The sequence below is a fragment of the Pinus tabuliformis genome, chromosome 7 (assembly GCF_031772625.1).
Source record: "Pinus tabuliformis cultivar Carrire ecotype Pingquan chromosome 7, CPIR1, whole genome shotgun sequence".
Taxonomy (NCBI): Eukaryota; Viridiplantae; Streptophyta; class Pinopsida; order Pinales; family Pinaceae; genus Pinus; species Pinus tabuliformis.
This window is the reverse complement of record NC_142293.1, coordinates 1,733,142,134-1,733,163,617: the sequence shown is the minus strand read 5'-3', so window position 1 is coordinate 1,733,163,617 and position 21,484 is coordinate 1,733,142,134. Positions and strand designations below refer to the sequence as shown.

Genomic DNA, 21,484 nt, shown 5'->3' with positions numbered 1-21,484 from the left:
TTTAAAACATAAGTTACATGTGCTCTTGGAAAAAGTAACTCAACAAAAAGAAAGACTTGAACCCAAGACCTCTATTCTCATAAAGTAACTTTGGACCAAGTGAGCTAGTTTAAAAGGTTAGTAATTTTTGGAAAGGATGAAGGAGTTTTTTTTTGCTCGCTGAAGCTTTGGAGTGTATGCTTACTTGAAAAACTATTTTTGCCTACAAAACAAAAACAACCACACAACCCAAAATGAACATGCAAAAGAAATCCAAACCTTACGATTTAAAGTTAGATTTCACTGGAAACTAAATATTTCCCTGAATGTTTCTGATTTTCCGAGATCACACTAAGGCGCAATGGAAAAGAGCATACGCATGAGAAAAATCTTTTCTTTTCCGGTTTGCCCAGATCGCACAGAGTCGCGGGGCAAAGAGCATACGCAGAAAGGAAAGGTATAGATCCGGTAATAAAAAAAATATAGAGGACTACAAACCGAAATAAACTGAGACATAAATAATTGTAACTGCAAATAAAAATTGTATGCCACCAGATCTTAAAAATGACGTAGCTAGGGCTACCAGAAATCTTTTTGCATGAAACGAAAGGGGTTCCTCACTGGAACAGATGCTCTTAACACCATAGAGCAATCCTCTCGGCCCGAAAGCGATCAGAAACAGTAGATCTAGGAAACAACAGTCGGATGCATTTGTACCAGCTTCGGATTTGGATCACTAATGGATACGGCCCTCAAATAGCTCTGATACCATGTAGGAATTTACAAGGTAAGTTCCTTAGATAGAACACCAAAGAACACTGCTCACAAACAGATCACAGAAAGGTACACCAGTATTCTTGACATAGTTAAACCCCTCAAAGAGGGAAACAATCCACGACCTAAGCCAACACAGCCACTTCAGGCAATTTATTAATGTAAAAGAAAGAAAATTTACATAAGCTTCTCTCATGAACGGTCACCTTACAAAGACCCTCCATGCTCTTTAAATAGAGATCATGGACCAATCGGGTGTTAAACCACGGATCAAGTGTCAGTAATACCGAAGAGGAATCACTTCATGTCTAGAACATATCGTGACCGTCGAATTGTGAATTACAAAAAGTACATAGTAACGAAACACACTTTACCTAACTATACACTAGACCAAGTTATACTTAACTATTTCCTATGTGTCGGAATATCCTAATACAGCGTTGACCAAGGGTTATTTGGCATCATTTTGGTTCGATTTTTCTGGGGTATTTGTCTCACTAGACCACATCTTTTGGCACAAAAATCGAGGAGTTTGGATCTGTTTGACTTGGGTTAACCACAACAACAACAAAAATGCAGACTTTGACCACAGAATTTTCTCTTTCATTTGACCGAGTTTGATTTCATCATTTGACATGCTTTGACTGGGAAAATTTTGATTTCTTGAGGTCGAGTTGATTGGCACAAAAAACGAGGTGAACTTGGTTGTTTGACTGCCATTGACTTCAGGGTTGACCACAGGTTTGACTGCAGGGATTGATTGCAGAATTTCTCTCTTTTGACTGAGTATTCAAGGCTATTTGGGGCTGACTTTGACCAGCATTGGAGGCCGAATTTGTGGGTTGTTGACTGAACTGTTGGAAGACAGATTTGACCGTTGACTTTGACTGGTTATGGCACACTTTGACTGTTGTTGACTTGGACAGAAATGCAGATTTATGACAATTGACCAAATTTGATTATTTCATCATTAACATATTGGTTTTCTATTGGTTGATTTGTTGGTTAAGTCAAGGCTTTGACTTTGACTCTTATTATTGTATTTGGCTCATTGTACTCTCTGTTGAACATTTGAAGACAATCTAATGGAAGAATTTTCAAAGGGCTTTCCCCCTTGTGGGGTTTTTCCCTGGTCTTTAACCAAATTGGTGTCTCTTGTTGATGCTCTTGATTATCTCTTATTGTCATTGCATTTACGGTTCTATCTTCAATTACTATTGATTATTGGAAAAACTATTAAATAACTGAATTGGACTAAAGTAATTGATATAACATAGAGCAGTAGAAAATTAACATTTATTATATATATAAAAAACATATTAAATAAAAAGCACTCCATAGACACTCCACTCCTAGGATTTTTGGGGAAATGGCACTCCCAACACTCCAACTCCCTTTCAATTGCCATGTTCTGGTAACATTGGTTATAGCATTTATAGTTGGCTCTAGCTTGTTATTTCATAAGTGTATTACAGGTAAACAGCACACATTTGTGGGTTTGCTAATTGTTGTAAACAAATTCTAAGCAATTCATACTGTTCCCAACTCCATACCCATTGGTCAAACCGTCACGGCACTTGTCTATTGGAAATCACCACAAGATATTTATTGAAAAACCTTAATTTTCTGTTTTACCAATTTGAAAGTCATTATCGAGTGTAAAGTGCGTATTGATAATCCTGATAGGAAATCCCCCCTTGTGCTAGAAAATAACCAGACTAAAAAGGGCGCAGTGACAACCGAGGCGACAGTGGGCCCAGAGTCACAATACACAATCACCAAGCCAAAGGGATTCAATGAACTAAAACTAAGAATGAACATGCTATAAAGTTTGGCTGAATTGAGAAATGGCAACATAAATTCAAAAAATGCAGGATAAAACATAATAGTGTAATACAGCACAACTAAACAAACCCCCAGACATTCCAAGAGGGATCTAATTGACCATTGGTCTTATAGTTGGGATGACAATCACCCCTACGTCTGTTAAAGAATGAATATTTTTCTCCTACAAAACCCACTTGCCAAAATAACTCCTTTACAAAATAGTTCATTTTCCAAAGTAGAGGGGAGATAAATGTCCAGGGACTGACCTATCTTAGTTTTATTATAATCACACTAAAGGTAGTAGAAGTTTCAAATTGAAAATGAATAGTTGCGACATTCTGGCAATCTTTTAATGTATTTTCAGCAATTTTTCCATTGATTTCAAACCACAACTGAACATCTTTATGATCTCATCTACAACTAGTGTGTGCTTAAAAGCAGTCAATTACAGATTCAGAGATGCCTATCTATGCAACGATTGCATCAAGAAAACAAAATCCTTGAAGACCACCATGTAAATACTATGGCAAAAGCATACAAATGCATCGGGTTCTTGAATTGTAAGCATGTAGGAATTGATGATTGAAAATTCATGAGCAGGCAGTGTCAATCTCCCAAGCCACATTGACATCGTGGGTGCCTAATAAACAATGAAGTTACACTCGAACCTTGAGTTTCACTGGATCAAAATCAATAATCATTAAGTGTAAACTAAACCTTATTTTTATAGAACACATAACTATCTCACGAGCACATAATAGGATTGAACGTGCAGAAAGCTCTCACCAGTGTTGTGGGGAAAAGTATCCAACACGGAATGACCCTATCCCACTCTAAGGGTGATAGTTCCTTAGCAACAGCTGAAGCAAAGCTATCTAAAGTTACTTCTTTATGACATGCAAGAGATGAAAGGAAGAGATCCACTTACCGATGTCTTGCGCAAATGGTCGATCCAATCTCCTCTATTTGCCGCTCGCTCCCAGCTCCAAGTCTTCTCACGGGCCCAGCTACACGAGATCCTGTGAATAAGACAAGAAAAGGAAACTACGAGAAGCATGCATTCATAATTGATTCAAGGATTAGCATAAATCAAATACGCAAGTAAGACAAAACACCATTGAAACACATGCGAATAGAAGAACCTCAAATGCTTTATTAATATAAGGAAGTAAGGTTCAGGCGGTGATACAACCGTGAGAGGTCCAATCCAGCATCACCTTCCCGACGGAAAGAAATCTCCTCTTCACCTCCCTCAAGCAATCACCCAATACTCACAACTGTAAACCAACAGCAATTCTTTGCACAAAATTCCGCCCTCCAGATCCCATGGGATGAGATCCTTATATAGAGTTTTGGAGTGAAGATAAGTCAGCTTGATGTGTGACTTGTTGTCCTCTTCAACTCCAGTTGTTCTTCAGTCCTTGAGTCCACTCGGAGTTTCTACCTTCCACTTGGAGTTTTAGAACCTCTTTACTCATCATTAGGCGAATCTTCTGATCCAAGTGTCATTTTGGAAGCTTCCTGGGCACTGGCATATTGAGAAAAGATTCCTCCACATGTCAAAGTACGCCCAGCGCAGGTAGCCTTTGTTGCACTTGCTATGCAGCGCAGGTACACCATAGAGCTTTTGACATTCAGCGCAGATGCTTAGTGGAGCAGCTGCTTTGATCAAAAATTGACCTGTTTTTGAGTGTTTTTCAGTGGAGAACTGATCTGTAGTGCTGTGGTTTGCTGACCTTGTTCCTCTAGGGGTAGGAACAACATGTTTAGGGACTTTGGATCCCTCAGATTATTGACATTTCATGCTCCATGCTGTAAGGCACAAAAATGTCTATAACAGTTGCCCCCTAAAGTATGAGGTCGTTTATCGGGTGAAATGCTTTATTAGGAGGATCCGAAGTTCATTCAATCGTCGGGAGGTGACCTGTAACAAAATACAATACAATACATTATCTTTTCATACTTTCTTTTCATGATCTAGCTGATGCGGGCATTTCCCACGCTCAGCTTTATAAATACATTTGTTGTACATAAACAGACGATCGTCTGATAATAGACTGATAATTCTCTGCTTTTAATTATCATCCTTTTAGTAGGATGATCATCTGCTGCACATGTATATGTTTTTATCTCCTGAATATATATCGCAGCCCGGATGGATGAAACTAGATCCGGGGTCTTCAAACTTGTCCGATCTTCACTCTAGTACAAGTCGATCCATGTGAGAATTTCTTGAAGTCGAACATGGAAAGACATCGCTTGATTACCAGTCAATAATGTAAACTGTTAACAAGCGCGAGAGGAATCACCGATAATGATGATGACCCTCAAGGTACTGCAGCACAATTCACGTGGCGTGAATATAGGATCTGACGTCGAACACCACGCAAAGTCTCCCGGTCGAAGGTCATTAATGTATACCTATCGCCGGAAGTGAGAAACTTGCCATTGAGGCATGCAAGCTTCAAAGTACTGAGGGGGTGTTCCTAGATCAACTTCTTGGATAGTGAGCTGATGTCGACAAGAAGTGATCCGTCAAAGGAGGGCCTTAATAAATCCCACATCAGTGACACGGAACGGAGCTAGTGATGATGGTGAAAACGATCTGTGAAATATGATTCAGGGTGGCGGTCATGGAAGGATGAAAGATGATGTATGGTAGTGGATGGGACCCGGTTGACACTTTCTGAATGACATCTCTTGAACATATAACAACACTGATGTGATGGATCGGTAGCATTACCCCATGTATGGATGGTATGGCGAGACCATGGTGAAGGGACCGGTGAATGATAATAACCCAACCCGATATTTACGGAGGCAAAAGTGTCATGTTCAAGAGCGACTTGCTACCATTAAGCTTTGAGGTTCTTCCCAATTTTTCCCCAGTCATTTCTGACCAGTACCTCTTTAGTTTTGTCAAGCTTGAGGAGGATAACATATGCTTGTTCTATAACCTGCCCTTCGGGCAAGCCCATCGCTATGTTTTAACGAGCTTAACGATGGGGAAACTCGTTCTCGTCTAAAGACAAGTTTGTCGCTATCTAATATTTTTAACGAGCCCAGCGACAAAGACAACTCGGTCCTTTTCATCTTTAGAGAGTCTGAAAAGAGTACATAAAGTGGACTCCAGGGGTCCTTTTTCGTCATCTAATCCCTTAAGTCCGAAAAAGTATAAAACAATACAGAATGGATGAATGTTCGATATCTTTATCGAGCCGAACTAGACAAGCGCTCGATCTTTTTGTGCAATAATCCCTCAGGTCCAAAAAGATTAAAATCTAGAGGAGGGATAGCTCTTCCGGTCCTTTTAACGAGCTGGAAGGCCAAAACTCGGCAAACTTTTCATATTTTACGAGTCAGTGAAAAGAGCTCAAAGAAGACTCGTATTTTGAGGAACGAGTGATAAACAGGGATAGCAGCAGATTCCAGGTACAGGTTGGAATTTTCCAATCACGGCAGTGTCACAAGGATGGCTAGGTGAAATCACTCTTCGCAGCTGTTCCTCAAAATAGGTAAACAATCAAGTGGATGTGAATGATCGGCCAAATGAAAAGTGGAGGTGACAGTGCACAAACACGACCAAGGCTTTTATGGCTGATGAATTTACGGTCTCAAATGGTTATTTACCGGTTCATTTTTCTGGATGAGCTTGAACTCTGGGGGGGAAGCCTGCTCACATGCTTATGTTTATTTTTTAACGAGCATGAAGTCCGCGTTAAAACTGCTCGGATCTTGCGTTTATTTTTTAACGAGCATGAACTTTGCCAAAACTGCTCGTTTGATAAGGTCAAATTCATATTTTACCATGACTAGTTTTTCTTTTCCAGGATAGTACTGTTTCATCAATTGCTGCAACAAACTTGTTAGAAACGGATAACATGAAGTAAAAATACTAATATTTCACTTTGAATTACGTAAAAAGCAATTAAAAGATGTTTTTACCTCTCATTTTACCATTTCATGTGCATTTGGTTTGTTGGAGCTTTGGAGGTGCCTCTTCCTCTCGATTTTTCACCAGCTGATTTCGGGAGATTCTGTGGACGATTTTCAGCGCCGTTTCCACCAGGTAGGAGCTAAACCCTAGCTCTATCTTTTCATGGTCTTATTTCTCAGTTTTATGCTTGTTTTCCTGCCCCCATGAGCCCCTGGGGTTTCACTAGGGCGCTCTGCCATCAGCGCAGGTGCCCCATTCGAAACCTGCGTTGGGGTTCTCATTTTTCAAAGGCAGTTTGTCCCCCAACGCAGGTGAGACCCTTCTCTACCTGCGTTGGGCGCAGAAAACTTCTTGGTTGCACTCTTTTTCATGAGAATTTTGCCATTTTCTTTACCGAGTCAGGGATCTTACTCCTCCTCTTGTTTGTTTTGCAGAGTTTATTGGAGCAGAATGACTCTTACGTGGCGAGAACGAGACAATGAAGAGGAGGACATGATTGCCCTCCATGATCCTGTTACCGTGAGCGCGTTGCGGAACTGTGGCTTGCTAAAATTCTTCCGCATATCTAGCATGAGGGCACAGATACGTTTACTGCAGTACCTGCTTGATGCTTGGGATCCTGTTAACCAAGTGTTCCAGATTAGGGGCAAGTCCATCCCTTTGACCATAGTGGACATTTACTTCTTGACTGGGTTGTCAAGGCGGGGTGCCCCCATTTCCTTGTCCGGTTCGGCCCGAGGGAGCGATTCCGTGAAAGATTATATCCGTCAGTATTGTAGGGAGGGGTCCCAGCCGAGCAGAGACGGCAAGGTTTCTATCCGTGATATCACTGACAGGTCTCTCAGGTCTATTCTGTACACGATTTGTAGGATGGCCGGCAGCGCATCCCCTCATGTTGCCAACAGGTCTTATGTGCAGCGCGCCCTGGAGTGTCTTCAGCCGAAAGTTTTTAACTGGTGTGATGCAGTACTGGTTCAGATGAAAAACCATTTGACCAAAGTAAAGGACGGGAAACTGAAGAATTTTGGCTTCGGTTCAGTTTTGACTGCCTTCGCTTTGGAGAAGATACCCCTGATGCAACCTCAGTATATTGTTCTCGACTTGCCATCTCCTACTGAGCCACGCATGCAGAGGTGGGTTGACCACATGTCCAGACACGCAGGTCAATCCCAGATTACTTTTACTGATGCCTTCTTTAGGTGGTTCGAGCGGCAGGATATGGCTTTTTCCGAGTATCCATATATTGGCATGGATTTCCGAGGCGATCCGGATTTGGTGCTACCGGACGGCGAGCAGTGGGGTGATCTTGGTAAATATTTTGACCTTATCACTGTTTACTGTCTTTTATTTATAATGTCCTTGTGCTTTACTCTTTCAAGACTCTAATCAAACTCATGTGTGCATGCAGATGTGGGCCCCGTCCGTCCAGCAGTTCGTCCGAGAGTTCCGGCCGCTGCCCCAGCAGGGGAGGCTCCTGGGAGAGCTATTCTCCGTGACCTTGACTTGGCCGAGACTCTTGCAGCTGTGCAGGAACAGGTCGAGGGTCTTACCCTTGGGATTCCGGATGTACGGATCGATGAGTTGCCTCTACGATTGCAGCGACATACTGCTGGTGTTCCTAGACGATGGTCTCGTCTTCTGCGCATGATCGCACAGGCCGTGGCATGTTATCATGAGCATCACTAGGCTAGGGTGCCCCCCAGCCATTTTTGAGTTTTGGGGTCGTATGACCGATTTTGTCTTGATTACAGAACATTATATGTAAACCGTAAACAGTTATATATATTTTTGATTTTCGGGGTTTATTCCAGTTTTTATGTGATCCATGTATGAAACATCGATGATGCTTCTCTTTTTATCAATTTTGCAAATGTCTATCTAACACATAGTTTGCTAATGAGTCGGTTAATGTGTTTAAGTTTCTGGAAATGTGTTGATATTGGATAAAATCAAACTGTCTTTCCAAGATTTTAACTCTTAGGAACTTGCGATAAATAGCTGGATTTCGGACAGAGTAGGTACCATTGAGCTGTAGTACCACGAGCTGTGAGTCTAGCCTGACGACTAGCCGGCGTATGCCATGGGTGATGGCATCAGAGAGGAGCTCTATCAACGCGCTATACTCAGCGATATTATTTGTTGATTGACCAATACATACCCCCCTGAAACTCACTAACTCGCCGCTTGGGTCAAAAATGGCCCATGCTGCGGAGGATAGGTTCCTCGAACTACGACTCGCTCCGTCGGCATATCCAACCCACGGTTCCAATGGATTTGACATCTGCAATAAGTGTAAAAAAGGTGGATTACTTAAACCGAAACAAACGCTCTAGCGAAAACAAAAATGTAACAAAAGCATACAGGTTACTATTAGGCATAGTAACGCTTAAGGTACAACCCGTTGCGGGGTTGCGCCAGTGGAATCCCGTCATAATCTACCAACTCGTAGGCTCCTTTTGCTAACACACTCTTAACAATATAAGGGCCCATCCATAAGGACTTAAATTTTCCAGCTCCCAATTTATCGGATTCTTGGTCATAAAGCAAGACCAAATCACCTTCTGAGAAGACACGAGGTTTGACATTTTTGTCGAACTGCGCCTTGACTTGTTTCTTATGGGCTTCGTTAGCCAAAGCGGCATCACAACGGGTTTCATCCAACTGGATTAATTCCAAGAAACGAGCCTCTTCTTCCGAAGTTCCGGGGAGGAGATCAATTGCGAGTTTAAGCGACGAAATTTCACACTGGATTGGTAGGATCGCCTCTAGGCCATACACCAGTTGAAACGGTGTGAACCCAGTGGCATTCCTTACCGATGTTCGGTAGGCCCACAAAGCCGAGTACAGGATCAAATGCCATCTTCTTTTGTGAACCCCCACCATCCTTTGCAGCATGCGCTTCAGGACTTTGTTGATTGCTTCAACCTGTCCGTTAGCTTGCGGATAGTACGGAGTAGAGCTGTCGTGAGACAATCCTAGTTTGGCAGTTAATTCAACCATCATGTGATTGCGAAAATGCGATCCATGATCTGTTACTATGGCCTGTGGTATGCTGAATCTGGCGACTACATGATTAAAAAAGAATAGGGCTGTTGTTTCACCAGTGTTATCCAATGTAGGCATCGCCTCGGCCCATTTGGTAAAATAGTCAACTGCGACTATAATATACCCATGCCCCCCGGTCGAGGTGGGGTTACATTGCATGAAATCGATGCCCCATTTGGCGAAAGGCCCCACAGCTATTATTGGCTGTAAAGGAGCGGGGGGTCTTCTGGTTTTGCTATCAAAAATCTGACATGCATGGCAACTTCTAACTGCGGTTATGCAATCTTTGAACACGGTTGGCCAGAAGTATCCTGCTCGTAAGATTCTTTGTGCTGTAGCATATCCAGATTGATGCCCCCCACAGGTGCCTGAATGACATTCATTCAGGGCTTTTTCGGCCTCCTCATGGGTTAGACACCTTCTCAGGACCGTATCGACACCACCACGGTAAAGCGTATCACCGACGATCATGTAGTCTTTTGCTTGGTATCGAATGCGTTTTTGTTCTGAGTGAGAGGTGTCTGGCCGAAATTTTTGGGTTTGGAGATAAACTATTATATCTCCATACCACTCATCACTTGCCGATATCAGAAACAAACTTTCGTCCACGATCGATTCTTTGGACGTTTCATCGTTGGACGATGATGGGAGATCGCATAATAATTTTGCGAAAACTAAAGCTTTCTTTGATTTGGATTTCACAAATTCCAGATCAAACTCTTGAAGGATAGCTATCCACTTTGAATATTTGCCCCCAAGTAACTGTCGCGACAGTATATAAGTCATGGGGTTGCAATCTGACAATACGGTGGTCTTCCTGAAGAGGACATAATGCCGAAATCTTTGTATCGCTTGAACAGCAGCAAGTGCTAGCTTTTCAACATGAGAATATTTACTTTCTGTATCAGTTAAGTTTTTACTTAAATAATATATAGGGTGTTCAATTCCATCGGCTTCTTGAACTAAAACCATTGCTATGGTCGTATCTGCTGCAGCCAGATACAAGTTAAAGTCCCTTAGATAGTCTGGGGCGTACATTAATGATGCTTTGACTAGCGCTTCTTTCAAAGCATCAAAGGAAGCTTGTGCAACCTGGTCCCAGACGAAAGGTACATCCTTTTTCAGGAGACGGGTATAACCTTTAGCAAGTTCTGCGTAATTTGGAATGAACCTCCTCAGAAAGTTTGCTTTCCCTTGGAGTTTCTGAATCTGAAGCAAGTTCGAAGGTGGAGGCAAATTAATGATTGCCTGCACCTTGCAAGGGTCGAGACGAATTCCATCCTTGGAGACTATAAAGCCAAGTAAACGACCAGAACCGACGCAAAACACACATTTGTGCGGATTGAGTCTTATCTTGTAGTGTCGGCATCGTAGAAATATCGCTCTTAAATGCTGCGGATGATCAGTCCGCTTTTGCGAATGAGCCGGAAGATCGTCGAGATAAGGTTGAACGATGTTCTTGATGTCATGGAAAGCATAATTCATTGCTCTCTGAAACGTCGCCCCTGCGTTCTTTAAACCAAAGGGTAATTTTCGATAAGCGAATGTGCCCCACGGACAAATAAATGCAGTCTTTGACTGGTCCTGTGGGCGGATATTAATTTGATTATACCCGGAAAATCCGTCCATAAACGAAAAGATTTCACATCAGGCGCATTCATCAATTATCTGGTCGATGAAGGGTGTAGGGTAGTTGTCCTTTGGACAGGCTTGATTTACATCCCTATAATCGACGCACACTCGTATTGTTCCTTGTTTTTTCATAACAGGGACAATATTCGATACCCAATCGGTTAGAGGAACCGGGTAGATGAAACCAGCATGGAGAAGTTTCTCAACTTCCGCTTTAATGGCAGCGGCCTTCTTGGGGTGTACCTGCCGAAGCCGCTGTCTTACTGGTTTGACATCAGGATACATCTTAATTTCATGTTCAACGATACTCGAGTCAATGCCTGGCATTTCATCATATGACCAGGCAAAGACATCTCTAAATTCGCGGAAAAGAGCTTTATATATTTCTTGTTCTGAAGGGGAACAACCTTTGCCGACATAAATATTCTCTACAATGTCTGTTTTGGTCGAGATATTTATGGCTATAGTTTCTTCTATATTGGATAGGTTTCTCTCGGAGTCCACCGTATTTACAGTATTCGTTAGGAATTCAAATACTGAGGGGTGATACAGGTCACCTTGAGTATCTTCCTTAGGAAGGGAACGATGGTGGTTATCATCCCATGGTGCCCCCTCAACCCACATTGATTGCAGGATTCCTTCGTCACTTGCATGCACTCGTGACCAAGGATCCAAAGGGGTACCACATTCTCCTGACCTATCTACCCAAACGCTTGACGAGCATTGATTTGGGCTCGCCTCCCATGCCTGAAACATTGATTGCTACAATATTTCGATTGGGCTCGGGTGCAAGACCATTGCCCGATCCATGATGACTTTGTCTTTTGCGACCTTCGTGGAAGATATCATGTTGCAGGTAGCCACCAATGGTACATTTCCTATGTACATATGATTTGGTAGCGAGAAAGTCCCCATCATCGTGGGGTCTTTCAACAGGCCTACTCCTATATCTTGAATTGAATGGTCGCTTTCATGGATCATGGGAATGCTTCCCGTAACTTGTGAACCATTAAGGAGGAAGTTCTGTTGGTCGACGACCGTAATCCCTCCTTCAAACGGGAATGCGATCTTCCTAAAATAAGTCGACACGACAGCTGCCATGGCATAAATCCATGGTCTTCCCAGTAGGATGTTGTAATCCAGATTTCCATTTATGACTTCAACATCAATCTCTACTGTTTTTCCACCTAGTTCAACCTTCAAGTTACTTAGAATACCGTAAGGGGTATATGTCCTACCGTCGAAAGCCTTTAGTGTTGTCGAAGATCTCGACAAGGTTGGCGACCCTAGTGTTTTCCAGCAGCTCATCGACATAATACATGTAGATGCCCCCTCGTCAATAATTGTTCTGTGAACTGTTTTGTTGAGGGCCTTCACTTGAATAAGGAAAGCTAGTTGAGCTGGTAACTGAGGGTCATACCCTTTGTGATCAAAGGACACAAGATTGGAATCCTTAGGATCAACCCCCCCTATTGCCGATAACAATGCTTGCCTTTGGGATGGACAATTTTGTAGTACTTCTAGAGTCGACATAGCGGATGGCGATTGAGCCAAATCTTCTACTATGTTATAATGCTGCGCCGCTCTGGCACGAGGATTAAAAGTCGACTTGTGTACTACACCCTTAGGTGGTTTTATCGTTAATTCTGGCATTATGGGTGGGACAACTTCTGTCGAAGTTGTTGTCGAACTACTAGGTTGATCTTTACCTTTTTCGTTTGACAGTTGCGGATTCCCGTAATCTTTGTTCCTTGTCGAAATCAAAGCATCATTCTGCTGCTTGGAGATCGATAACATCAGCACTTGCGACGGGGAAGCATTTCCACTACCAACCATATTTTGACCTGGATTGGGAAATGGATCTGTCAACACAGCTGGGTTCTTTGGACTTTTAAAGAATCTCTTGAGCTCAGCTTTGTATGGACAATCTGTTGTCTTGTGATCTTCGTCACATATCATACAAGGCCATTCCTTTTTCCCTTTCTCAGGAGGGTTTGAAGAAGTTTTTTCAGGTGACGGATCATCCTGTTGCTTCTTCTTCCCTTTGTTTTGCTTCTTCTTGCTTCCTGGTTGATTGGTTTCTTTGCCTTTATCTGCTGATATGGCATTTACTTCCGAAGCAAGAATCTCTTCATGGGCATTTCGATCTGAAGTCTTACGGGCTTTCTGAGGTGAAGCCTTTTTCGACTTCGCGCTTGCAGTGCCAATCACGCCATCTCCGGCATGAGAGTCAATATTCGATTTAGGAGGGGGAGGAATTGAAAATTCAGGTCTGGGGGCATCAGGTATTTTGTCGTAGAGCGTGCCAGACTGAGTATATACCAAGTCTAAATATTGAGCACGAGCAATCACTTGCTCCTCTGTTACGACCCCCCCCTTGGCCACATCTTCCGTTATAGCCGGAAGTAATGACTTTATAAACCATTCGGCTAATAGCTGATCAGGAACGTATGTTTTCACCATCCTACGACGGCGACGCCACTCATGTATGTGATCAGATATGTGAGTAGCTGTCGTCTGTTTGAAGTTGGTCAGTATCTCGGTTCCTGTTTCATACCTGATAGGTAATTGAAAATGGGTTAGGAAAGTCGTGGCTAAGGAGCTGAAATTGTCGAAAGAGGTTCTTGGCAATTCTATATACCATTTAGCCGCCGGACCTGTCAATGTCCTCTGGAAGAGGCGAAGTCTTATCGAATCATCATTCAGAGTGTTCGATGAACACCATAGATGAAAGGTCATGACGTGATTCGACGGGTCTTCACCTGGATTTCCATTGAATTTAGGAATGTCGGAGGGAAGTTTGTGAGGAATCGCTGGCCACCAAGGGGCATAAGTAATCGGATCGTTCGTCAACCGATGTAAATCGGGTAACTCTAGAGTTGCCACGAATGGCAGCTGTTGACTCAGATTAGGCGAAGCGTACCCAGGATACGAAGGGATCGCCTGAGCAGTTGGTCTTTGCATACCGGCATAATGTATTTGATGCTGGTATGATTGATACGATTGGTGGACTACCCCACTGTAAAGTGGTTGGTTTTGACCGTATTGTAGGTACGGTTGTCCATTGTTCGCAAAAATCTGCTGCTCGGTACCTTGGTACACTTGCTGGAACTGCGGTTGTTGATACTGCACCAACCATGGTTGTGATACCATTGGTTGTTGTGCGATGCTTACCACTGGGCCAAGATGAGGGGTAAGGGTACCCGTTTGTGCTTGTGTCGCCCCGCCAGTCGGCGATTGTGGTTGGGTTGCAGGGTCAAAGGGTTGTTGCATTACAACCTGAGAAAACTGAGGTTGACATGCAACAGGTATTGTTTGAACTTGCGACACAGTCACAATTGCTGGTGTCGTCGGGATGTTCGTCACAGGCATCTGTTGTTGCATAGAATACACAACTCTTGGTTGCTGGGGTAGCATAGGCATCCAACCACTTGTAGTTATTCCAGTATAACCTGAGTATGGTTGTGAGCTCCCGTATGGGTAACCTCCCGGAGGGGGTAATGAAAAAGCATATTGCCCCCCATACGGTGGTGGTCCGGAACCGAGAGGATTTATTACACCTCGAGGACCGGATTGCCCAAACTGATTTCCGAAAGGATCAATTTGTTGAGTTCCAACATAGGAGTTACCGGGTATTATCCCGGGAGAACAAACAGGAACAGATATTGTCGTCATGGCCCCCGAAGGGACCCCCTCCAGCTGTTGAGAGTTAGGGACAGATGGTATGCCGGCGAACATTGTCGGAATGACTGCAGGGAGTTCTGCTGTCGCTGTGTCATTTGGCACAGTCCTAGATGTTGACGGTTGTTCAGACATTTTGAGTCTATCCAGTAGATTGCCTAGTGATTCTTCAGGAACTTCTCTGGGTGATAGGCTAGCTTCTGATGCAGTAGGAAGTAGAGTGATCCCTGCTCCAAAATGTGTTGGAGTAGTTGCTTGCGGATCTTCTACAATTTCTTCTATTGCGATCAGACCGGGTGGAAGAGGAAGACCGTCAGGTCCGTAGAATATTTCTGGTGCCGAAGAAGGGGTTGTTTCGACAGCGACAGTTGTTTGAGGAGCAAGACTCTCTGAACCGATCACTGATGGAACTGATTCAGTAACACAAGTATTTGCTCTCAGACTAGGATCAGTGTTACTGTCCTTCTGGGGCTGTTGAACTTCTTCAATAGGGGCAGGGTTTCCAGAAATGTTTGGAGTAACCAGAACCTCAGATGTCGTCGGAACACTTGTTCTAACTTTGACAGGAGATTTGGAACCAGTTGAACGAGATCGCTTTGCCCGGGTTGTTTTCGATTCCGGAGACAAAGACGGTTGACTCGTACGCCTCCGCGAACGACGGTTCATCGATTGACTTTCTTCCACGGTTGCGGATTACTTGATCAACCAACAATGCACAGGGTAAAAATGTGTTTTTGAATTGAATTAATTTTAGACGCTTTTTAAGACACAACTTGCTTTTTCATGTTTTAAGAGTCGAGAAAAAGCTAAAGATGACTCTAGTCTCCTTCGATGTATTAACGAGCCCAAAGTGACAAATGCTCGGATGGACTTTTTCAGTTATAGAGTTTGAAAAAGGCCAAAAGAAACTACTCTGGAGTTCTAAGCACAGGGTGTGCCAAACCTTTCGCGAAACCACAGAATACGTTTTACGGTACGAGTGGTCGATCTTCGTGAATGCTGTGTTCACTGCATCGCGATCAGTAGGGCGGCCGACACGGCTTCCTATGGATAAAGGCTTTGTTCCTATAGGGGTCCCCCAATATACGCGACGGTACGCGGGGGCACAAGTCCATATTAGTGCTATCGTCCCTCAGAAGGAATCACCCACCTTCGTAGAGATCGACGGTCACTATGTTTAACGACGCCGGAACACGTCTCTACCTAGACCTCTACTGTGTTTCGTTATGTTTCAAAGCGTTGTTAGATAAATTCAGTTCTTTTTAGGTTGATCTTGCTTAGCAGTTTGCCTTTATGGATCACCACGTGATGTATGATACAACTCCTAAATGCAGTCTAAGAATGATAAGCAAGCTTTTTCAATTCTTTCAACTTATGAAAATCTTAACTACTGAGGGAAAAGAAAGACATCATCTTTTCAAACAGATCATAGAGCACACACTGATGCACTTTTCCTAAATCGACATGCAAACTGTCAAAATGCACATGCACGATGCAAGTATTTCTTTTCTTCTTCCTTAATGTTGATGTATTACAAAAAGAAAGCTGTTGTACAATCTCGAATTCAATTTCAAGTGAAAGAAAACAAGTTTTTGTCCAATAATCAAAAGAACACCTTAAGATTCACTCGTTTCAACACAAGACATACTGAAATTCGAACCATATAACGAAAGCAAATGTTCAAGCAGCTATGAACAGTAATAAACTAGCTCTTAGAATCACAACGACACTTTCTTACAGGCCTAGATCCAAGAGGTCACAGCAAGACTAGTTCACTTTCGCTACAGGAAACTGTGAATGACAGCAAGAAATACAATAAGAACAATCACGGTTTCTTCATACAACTGAGGCGGAATGAAGGCAAAGAAAGGTAGTTTCAGCTGGGTATACAGGTTGACAACAGGCTGCAAAACAATATTGAAAATTGGGCAACAGACAGTAGGGAACCCCAGTTGCACAAGGCAAAACTGGATCAGCGCAGGTACTGCACTGTCAATCTGACATGCAACGCAGGTAGCCCCTTCGGGACCTGCGTTGCAGCGCAGGTAGCCTTTGCTGCAGCTGCACTGAAGAGACAACTCTCGTCTCTCTCAGATTCCGGGTCACAGTTTGCTCAAAAATCAATGGTTTTTGGCCAAATCAGAGGCTATCAGCGAAGTATACACTAGAGGATGATTAAGGAAGATGAACACTATCACAAAGAGCTAAAAAGAGTCCTTGTGGATCAGCTCTTCAAATCATAAACATGCCCAGCACTGAGCTAGAGTAGCTGCCCTCTACTTTGCATTCGAAGGATTCGAATGCAGTTCGATTTGGTACTCCCTTTGTTTAGGAAATGAATAGCAAGAAACACAAGCTACCAACAAGACACGATCCCCAGCGGAGTCGCCAGTCTGTTGTGGGGAAAAGTATCCAACACGGAATGACCCTATCCCACTCTAAGGGTGATAGTTCCTTAGCAACAGCTGAAGCAAAGCTATCTAAAGTTACTTCTTTATGACATGCAAGAGATGAAAGGAAGAGATCCACTTACCGATGTCTTGCGCAAATGGTCGATCCAATCTCCTCTATTTGCCGCTCGCTCCCAGCTCCAAGTCTTCTCACGGGCCCAGCTACACGAGATCCTGCGAATAAGACAAGAAAAGGAAACTACGAGAAGCATGCATTCATAATTGATTCAAGGATTAGCATAAATCAAATACGCAAGTAAGACAAAACACCATTGAAACACATGCGAATAGAAGAACCTCAAATGCTTTATTAATATAAGGAAGTAAGGTTCAGGCGGTGATACAACCGTGAGAGGTCCAATCCAGCATCACCTTCCCGACAGAAAGAAATCTCCTCTTCACCTCCCTCAAGCAATCACCCAATACTCACAACTGTAAACCAACAGCAATTCTTTGCACAAAATTCCGCCCTCCAGATCCCATGGGATGAGATCCTTATATAGAGTTTTGGAGTGAAGATAAGTCAGCTTGATGTGTGACTTGTTGTCCTCTTCAACTCCAGTTGTTCTTCAGTCCTTGAGTCCACTCGGAGTTTCTACCTTCCACTTGGAGTTTTAGAACCTCTTTACTCATCATTAGGCGAATCTTCTGATCCAAGTGTCATTTTGGAAGCTTCCTGGGCACTGGCATATTGAGAAAAGATTCCTCCACATGTCAAAGTACGCCCAGCGCAGGTAGCCTTTGTTGCACTTGCTATGCAGCGCAGGTACACCATAGAGCTTTTGACATTCAGCGCAGATGCTTAGTGGAGCAGCTGCTTTGATCCAAAATTGACCTGTTTTTGAGTGTTTTTCAGTGGAGAACTGATCTGTAGTGCTGTGGTTTGCTGACCTTGTTCCTCTAGGGGTAGGAACAACATGTTTAGGGACTTTGGATCCCTCAGATTATTGACATTTCATGCTCCATGCTGTAAGGCACAAAAATGTCTATAACAACCAGTGTGCAGAAAACCAAAAAAAAAATATTGGACCAAAAAAAAAAACAACAACAACTTTGAACTCTTAGGAAATGAGAAATGAGCAAAATGATTGTTTATTGCAAATCATGCACATCAAACTCAGCCAACTTGTATCCGGAACGTTGAGATTTACAAGAACCAACAAGAGAATAAGTGGAACCAAATCTCACCAAAATTCTGAAATGGCCTCCTCGTAAGTGCACTTGAGCGATAGGTCCAGTGCAAAAGCCAAGCACATGCACACTGAAAATGGACATGCACAAGTGCACCTAAAAGAAATTGTCGATCACAAGAGAGCGCCAAAATATAAGTGCCCTTAGACTTATAGCACTTTGTATATCAAATCAAGAAGATCATAACATGAAATAATACAAATGTAAGCTTGAATTGTGTATTCATAGGCAACTTGAGTGAGGCATCCTCCCAAAAGGGGGTTATGGGCCCACATAACAAGGGCACACTCCCCAAGAGGTTTATTGAACCTACAGCTACCAGGCAAGACGAAATTTTGAAGTTGCATCGAAGCTGTAACACTGCATCGAAGCTGTGAAGTTGCATTGAAGTTGTGAAGCTGCATCAAAGTTGTGAAGCTGCATCGAAGTTGTGAAGCTACAGCTAGGTCAAAACTATGAATCTGCTGGAGAGGTAGAAGTTGCAATAAAATTTGTTGGTCGAAAGTGTAGAAGAATTTGTTGGGCAGAAGAATTTGTTGGAGGTTGAAATTGCAGAAGTTGCTAAGGAACTGCTAGAATGAAAGCTCGTCAAGGGACTTGGTCTTGGAGGGTCTTGGTCAAGGGTCATAGGTCTTGGAATTCATCAATTGAAGATTCTATAAGAAGAGAAGAATTGTTACAGGTTTCCTCTCGGTTGGAGAGCTTTTGGCCTTGGTTGATCACCTATATCTTGTGTCCTTTGTCTTATTGTTCTTTGTGGTTTGCTAGTTGTTTGATGAAGAGAATACTAATAATAATCAAGTGAAAGAAGAAGCTAATCAAGTTAAGTAAAAATACATCACAAGCAATTATCAAAGTAAGAGAAATCACATAATCTAGCTGCCCTAGATTTCTCAACATGGTATCAAAGCTAAGGTGACAAGACAAGGAAAGGCAGCTAAAAGAAGGACACTCAAAGGTCAAAGCACTAGAAGGACTATCAAAAGGAGTATCAAGAAAGATCAAAACATTGACATCGTACCATCAAGAAGACATTCACAAGGACCGAGTACAAGCAAAGAAGACCTCAAAACCCTAGCTTATCAAAAGAAGGGTTTCTCACTTGAAGCATTGTTGGGAAGCTTGCACATCATCATCAAAGAAGATCTCAAGGACCCTACCTAGAAGGACTACACATTGAAGCATCTTGAAGTCTCTACATTCAAGGGAAGCAAGAAGAGGCATTGTCATCATCATCAAGGAATCAAGGTGATCTCCCTCTCTTTGAAGGATCACTTTTGAAGGAAGACATCTTCTATTATCAACATCATCATCAAAATCAAGAAGGCATCAAGTTGAAGATATTGTCATCAAGGAGCATTTTCACTTGACAGTTAAGTACCTTTATATTTATGACTGAATCTGCTATCAAAATGTCTTCATTTTGCAAAGAAAACAACAAATTGGTTGGCTCATCAAACTTTCTTACATGGAAGAAGAGGATAGATTTGATCCTCATAGAAAATGAAGTTGTTGAACATTTTAAGGGATCAATTACTAAGCCTCCAAAGGAAGAATCTCAAGCTCTAGCAAAGTATATGTAAGGGGAAGTAAGGGCTCAAACGATTCTCATTGAATCCATCAAGGATCCCCTCATACCCTATGTATCAAAGTTGGAGACATCAAAAGAAATATACAATAAACTAGTAGAATTGTTCTCTGTAAGTACTGCTGGAGAAGTGATATCATTAAGACAAGAACTCTACAAGATGAAGATATCAAAGGAAGATGGAATAGCCTCATACTTTATGAGGGTATTAGAAATAAGAGACCAACTACAAGAGTTGGGAGAAATAATGTCTGATAAAGAAATGACCACCATAGTGCTCAATGCACTACCCAAGGAATGGGGCAACTTTACATCAAGCATCTATGGAAAGAAGGAAGCTACCCCATTCAATGAACTTTGGTCATTGTGTAAAATTGAAGAAACCAGGTTGAAGGCAAAAAGCGATGTAGGATCAAACGAGCAAGTCCAAGCATTTGCTACCATGGCTAAGAGAAAATGAAAGTTTGGTCCTCAGAAAAAGAAGAAGAAGAATATGTCAAAGATCCAATGCTATGGCTGTCGAGAATATGGGCACCACAAGAGATATTATCTAAAGTTCAAGAAGGACAACAAGAGGAAAGAAAGAAATGAGGCTCATATCACTGAAGAAGTGGGAGAAGCTGATGAGAAGAAATCCAAAGGGATAGATCTTCACTATTAGGGTTTCTCCAATACATAGCAAGGATAAGTGGGAGGTGAAAAGACCTCCACCATGGCAGTCAAGATGAGAAGCATTATGACTAGATGCATCTTAGTAGAAAATAGCATCAAAATAGAAGCATATCGTTGAAGCAAGAGCTCATGATATCATTAGAAAAGCTTGAAAAAATAGTTGAAGTAGAAGTCTACGTGGATTTAGCAGTCATCATATAAAGGAAGTAGCTCTTGGTAACCTCATTGAAAGCATGTGTAGTGCATATGGTTGAAAGAAAGTCATCTAGCATGATAGAAGGAATTCATCATACATCATCATCATGAGAAAGGAGCTTCTGTCGGATGAGGATAATCAAGATCCTCTGTTGGAATCCTAATTAGAAGGTTCACCTCTCTTGGAGGAAGCAAGTGTCTCGCTAAGAATTCCACATTGTATGGGATTCATTGTTTAGAAGGATGATGGTATGGTGACAAAGGAATGCAGCATGTCAAGATAGTTGAAGTACTCTCAATCAAAAAAAGGAAGTTGTTGAAGGAAGCCTAGATGACCAAAAGAAAGAAAGAGGTATGTATGATTATATTTAATTGAGTCAAGTCGTGATATGGTTGCATGGGTAAATGCTCTATCTCATGAGCACGATCAAAGAAAAGGGATCCCCTCCTTTGGAAAGATGCATGAATGGTTCACATATTGACTAGATGAAATCAACATAATATGTCCTCATA

At 42.4% G+C, this 21,484-nt stretch overlaps 1 protein-coding gene across 8 annotated transcripts in view; it reads right to left on the bottom strand.

Moving 5' to 3' along the window:
* The window catches only part of TRM9 (RNA-binding (RRM/RBD/RNP motifs) family protein), a 308,840-nt gene that overhangs the window by 266,975 nt on the left and 20,381 nt on the right, over positions 1-21,484 (bottom strand). The window contains exon 1 of one of the 8 annotated variants that reach the window (XM_089460443.1): positions 3,509-3,652. The exons of 6 other annotated variants lie outside the window; for them this stretch is intronic. In XM_089460443.1, the coding sequence (XP_089316569.1) occupies positions 3,509-3,637 (129 nt within the window). In that variant the 5' untranslated portion in view covers positions 3,638-3,652. Of the gene's footprint in view, positions 1-3,508; positions 3,653-21,484 lie in introns of those variants that run through there. One more of the 8 variants, XM_089460436.1, reaches the window with a different exon arrangement.